The sequence below is a fragment of the Quercus suber genome, unplaced genomic scaffold (assembly GCF_002906115.3).
Source record: "Quercus suber isolate HL8 unplaced genomic scaffold, Cork oak 2.0 scaffold_392, whole genome shotgun sequence".
NCBI lineage: Eukaryota > Viridiplantae > Streptophyta > Magnoliopsida > Fagales > Fagaceae > Quercus > Quercus suber.
Genome location: NW_027069844.1, coordinates 253,727 through 259,252, shown reverse-complemented (window position 1 = coordinate 259,252; position 5,526 = coordinate 253,727). Strand labels below are relative to the sequence as shown.

Below are 5,526 nucleotides of genomic sequence, written 5' to 3'. Positions count from 1 at the left end.
TATAAGTTGTTTGCCTCAAATTTTAGGCCCTTTCTCTTTCTTAATTTGAACTGAAGTGACCACATCAAACCAACCATATATATATAAAAGGGACCAAAATCAAAACAAATTAAGCCCATAAACGGAGGGTTACATTCCCCTGGGAGGATCTTTCCATCTTGGCTAGGATAAAATATATATTCGTCACTTCAGAACTGCCAACCCAATTTTAAATCATAGGGGTTCTAAAACAGCTAGAAATCGTATTATTATTTTTAATAAACAGACTTTATAATAATGTAACTATTCCATAGCAGTAATATAGATGATCTCAATTAATCATACAAAACTAGATTCCTATTGCTAACACATTCATTGGTGCATTCCTAACAGGACGGAGTTAATATTACACCTGAGCTTTGTTCATAAATGAAAATCCTTCATAGAATGAATTGCTATGCAACTTGGGATGCAAGGGTTGAAGGACATAATCCTCAATGGGCAGAGATAGGTTATTTTATCAATCACTGGTGACAGAACTTGGGTCGAACTGTGATCACCCCTGGCCTCAACTCGTCAAAACAATATCTGAAAAATAACATTTGTGTGGTCATTTACTTAACAAAACTCAACTACAACATCACCAACTCATTAAATCATTCGAGGGAGTGAAGAAAGCGAGAGTAAAATATTCATTTAGCTAGGAAGCAGACATATTTAACCTGTGTTCGTTAAGGTAACTTCTCACAGCTGTTGGAATGGCAGCATGTCCTCGACTATGATTACCTATACCTGAAGGTGCAAAGTAGCATTAGTGTCCTGCTACCATAACACATATTGGAATGCACACCTCAAACTTCCCCCACAAATCTACATGAAGGATTTCATTCAGTTGGGGCAAACAGTAATGTTACAGACCTCATGAACCACATGGTATTCAAATTCAATGCAGGCGCTTTAAATATCAGTTGGGCCACTAGCATTAAAATGAACTTGAAAAGATATTTGGAACTAAAAGATGAGAGCTAGTGAGACAAAGAAGACGCTTCCTAACAATAGCGGACTTGTGTAGTTAATGGCACATTTCCATGAAGATATACATGCATTTATACATGAGCTAAATAGCAAAAAGAAACTTCAAATGAAGCATAGGTATCCAAAAATGTCTATATGTCATAATGCTCATCCTAGTAAGGTTTATGGGCCCACCAACCTGCTATGACTTCTAACGGTGTGGACTTATAAACTTAATGGCATACACATGCATGCACAAGCAAAACAGCAAAACACAACTTAAGATGCAGCATAGAGATATCATATACGGATATGTTTATGTGCTGTATAGTTCATCCTAGTGAATTTTATAAGTCCATTTACCTGTTATGACTTCCAATGATGTAGGCCTCTGCCTTGATGATGCTTGTTGTATTTCTAACTTTTTTGAATCCATGTTACTAAAAAACTCAAGTGACGGAGAAGGTATAATCCCATTTTCTTTCATACCCCTATTTGTTGAAGCTGCATGATTTGTACGTGCTTGGGTTTCAATTTGCTGCAGACGGTCTTTCAAGGCTTGAATAGCTTCTGCTGCATGAAGACCATGTAAATCCAATTTCCACGTATCGTTTTTGCTATTCCTGATGCTCAATATTTCCTTGGCTGCCTTAGCATTGAGTCTTTCAGCAGCCAACCATTCTTCTCGAGCCTTCATTGAGTGCTGTTGGGCAGAAATGTGATCACCTCTTTGAAAGGCATTAGTTGCTGCTCTTGAGTGCTGTGATGCTGATCTGTTCATTGAAAGAATGGGAAATCTCATTGACCGTTAAATGGTGATCATAATTCCATAAAACCCTCCATTATCAATCCCATTTTCCTTCTCCCTTTTTAAGTAATCTATCATTTAGGAGTTATTTGGACCAAAGGGGCACTGTTAGCAGTACAACAATTTAGATTCAGAGCAAAATTTCCTTTAATCTTGGAAAAGATTTATCATTTGGTCTAGCTCAACGTACTAAAAAATTTGCTCATGTACATCAATGACATCTAAGTTACTTTCTTGATTTATAACTACATATACTGTATTCTATTGACAAGAGGAGTAATTCATAGCTCTAATCATACTCTTTAGAGCTCTAGCTTGCCACTATTTGGAATCACACTTGAACTTAATTGCAGAATTTTAATTGATTATTGCTTGACATGCTTAATGCATTCATATTGAGATAAAACACAGTTATCATCAACAAAAGTTAAATATTTAATACAGTATGTCAAAGACTCAAAGCTTCAATCCCAAGCAAAAGCAAATGACAATATAATAGGAGGGTTTTTTATGGTACGTAACAACACAAAACTTAATGGGAAAAATGATCGATCATGCAAATATATGTTTCCATACACACCTCATCATTTTTAGCGCATCTTTTCTATGGATCAAGTAAACATCATCTTCTTCCCACTCAGGTTCAACAGGTACAGACTTCAATTGCTCTATAATTAGTTTTTCATCAAGAGTCTCATCAGGAAACTTCCTCCCAAAAGAATCATTTTCATCCACCAATTCCTTGCTATTGTATTTGAGACAGTCATCTAGAGTAGAGCTTACATCAGTGAGGTTCATTGTCTTTCCCAGGATAAAACTTTTGTCCGTAGAATTTAATTCAACATTGGGTGTTTGCTTATTCTCTTCAATGCTATCATTGGCAACCAGCGCTTCCAATAAATTTGAGGCCCTATCCATATTTTTGTCTGCAGCTTCCAAGATGTCCTCAATCAAGCTCTTGTCAGCCCAATGGTGGAGCTCTTTGAGCTTATTCACGACCAAAACATGACTGTTTTTTTCCATATTCTTATTGCTACATGTCCCACTAGAACCACCAACTAGTGTTGGGTTTTTGTATTTCCCATTCTCTGCCAAATTTGCAAAATCTACAGACGGGAGTAGTACTGATGAGAAAGGCTTATTATTTTTCATTAAATTTTGAGAAGAGACTGGAGGAGTAAGAGAGTTTGCTATGGGCGGGAAGGGGTCCTTGATGACATCGCCTTCAAGGTTTTGCTTTTGTCGCTGCTTGAGGTCAAAGGCAGCCCAACCAGGAGTTTTACCCCTTCCCCGTGACATCCTATTAGATAGAGAGACGGCAGTAATGGTCATATTGTGTTGTCAACCAGCATGATGCAGACCATTCCGAGAGTACGTCCTTTGTTAATTTGTAATGTACTCGGTATTAAGATGATCACTTGAATTGTGAAAATTACTCAAATTACTTTTTGAGGGACCTGGCATGCAACATAATTGAATCAGCAAATCTTTTTTTTTTTTTTTTTTTTTTTTTTTTTTTTTTTTTATCTTCCCATGGCCAGATGTGCTTCACACATGATTTACCAAAAGACTTTATTTATAAGACTAATACATATAAACACAGAATAAAAGTTTCCATACCATTGGGTCTAGGAAAATTTAGCTCATAATGCTAAATTCCCTATCTAATTCCAATTAAATCACAAAGATAATAACCTCCCTATGGGTCAAGTCATTATTTTCATGAATTAATTGCAACTTAGATGCCATTATGCCTAATAAAGTACTATAAAATTATCTTTATGTGAGTATTGCCTAAAGATGCTATGTACTAAGTCATTTTGATATTCAAAAATTTTAAATGACAACAAAAGATCAACTAAACTTCATATTGATCATGGCATTAACACTAAGACCATAAAGTGATTTTTTTTTTGCCATTCTTTAGTCTACATTGTGTCTACTGTACATGAAGTAGTCTTCGTCTAATTAAATTTTNTTTTTTTTTTTTTTTTTTTAAATTCAGGGGGAAAAAAGAACCCAAAAAGAAAAAGATAATAAAAATTGAAAAAATAACAAGAAAAAAAGAAGAATAAGATTAAATGTCAAACAAATAAGAGGGAAGAAAGAAGCAAAGAGTCACTCTGAAGGTCACACATAAAATTTAATAGGAATAAGCTGAAGTTAGATGAAACCTAGACATACAATCTAGCATAAAACAAAAAGCATACTGAACTGCCCTTTACTCCTTTCCTGAAGTAGTCTTCGTCTAATTAAATTTTTATTACTTATCAAAAAAAAAAATAAAAAAAAAAAGATATTTTAGGACAAGATAAGTACAAGGAACCAACAACAAACTTAAACAGATCATTTACTTAATGATCAATGGTTCATAATATATATATACCAACATAGTACATCATTCAACAGCAACTCTATGACATTGTTATAGAGATTAATCATTAAAGTAATATCATTTAAGTGAATTGATGATAAATCACAACGTGTATCAAAACCCAAATAAAAATACTCAATCCTGACTACTAGTGTTGTGTTTCTGCACAAAATGTCTAATCATGTGTACAATCTCACTGTTTAAAGGAATTGATATTATTTAGAGCAGACTTATTTTAAAAATTTTTTATTTTTATTTTTATTTTTTAAAGTCAAAGTACGAGCTAAAAGCCTAAAACCCATTTTCCTGATGCCATTTAGTTTCAACTTTCAACTTTCAAGTCAAGCCAAAATTGCAGAATTTAATACAAAAAATTCGGCAGTGCTTAAATAATTTGCATATTTAAGAAATTCATACCTTTTGTAGAGACCAAATTTTGGTGGGTGTGGGCGTGGGTGTTATTTGGGAAGACTAAAGCGCAGGAGTATCTCCACAGGTAACCAAGGCTGAGATATCACAAGAACATACGGTGGTTGTTGTCGGTACAGATGTTTTATAATCGAACACTCCCACAATCCGACCACTCTGCATCTCTTATCCATATAATAATTCTGTCTCTGCCTTGTGCTACTTTCAATTTTTTATGCAAAGAGAGAACGAGAGAGAGAGAGAGAAATTTTTCTCTCAAAACTCAAAAAGAGTCCCGTAGATAAAGTTGAGATTCGTTGTTAGAGAGAGGAAATTAAGCTAAAAACAGACTCAACGGCGGCTTTGCCAAATTACGAAATTACCCTCACTATTTGATGCCTTTTCCGGTTTTTAGTTTCTACTTAGAGCATCGGGTCTATAATTTTAGCTAAGGTCATGCTAACGAGTTCCCTAAGGGCATTCGTTAATAATTAATTTTAGAAAAATTTTGATACCACTTTCATGAGAAATAAAAAAAATTATCAAAATATTAATTACTTTTTTTTTTTTTTTTCATTTCCTACAAAAACTTTCTTTAAATAGATTATTAACCAATGCCCTGAGAGCACTCGTTAGCATTTTCCTTTTAACTATTTAGAACTAATAAAAGCTATTTTATCTATTTTACCTACACACATGCTGCAGCAGTGGATCTATTTTATCTTTAAACACAATAAAATAATATAAATATCATAATAAAATAATATAACCACTGCAATAAAATAATATATCCCACTATCCAAAAAACATTCACAGCACTAACCACAACCATCTCTACCATCAGCCATAGCCACAACCATAGCCACAACCACCACCACCGGCCACAACCACCACTCTACTTTGGCAACCACAACACAACATAGAAAAAAAAAAAAAAAACCAC

General features: G+C 34.3%; 1 protein-coding gene across 1 annotated transcript; it reads right to left on the bottom strand.

The window, feature by feature from the left end:
- Positions 1 to 222: 222 nt before the first annotated feature.
- LOC111984281 (uncharacterized) lies at positions 223 to 4,894 on the bottom strand. Its single transcript, XM_024015904.2, has 5 exons — positions 4,593 to 4,894; positions 2,382 to 3,258; positions 1,357 to 1,766; positions 702 to 771; positions 223 to 567 (listed from the first exon to the last, which is right to left on the bottom strand). The coding sequence occupies exons 2-5, from the start codon at positions 3,131 to 3,133 to the stop codon at positions 504 to 506; spliced, it is 1,296 nt and encodes a 431-aa protein (XP_023871672.1). The 5' UTR covers positions 3,134 to 3,258; positions 4,593 to 4,894; the 3' UTR covers positions 223 to 503.
- Positions 4,895 to 5,526: the final 632 nt, after the last annotated feature.

Bases quoted from the DNA above. Each gene is read 5' to 3' on its own strand.
- LOC111984281 (XM_024015904.2), bottom strand. From the start codon at position 3,133: ATGACCATTACTGCCGTCTCTCTATCTAATAGGATGTCACGGGGAAGG. The intron at 772-1,356 runs GTAAATGGACTT...TTGCACCTTCAG, and splicing joins ATCATTGGAAGTCATAACAG to GTATAGGTAATCATAGTCGA. The intron at 568-701 runs GTTAAATATGTC...GTTATTTTTCAG, and splicing joins AGTTACCTTAACGAACACAG to ATATTGTTTTGACGAGTTGA.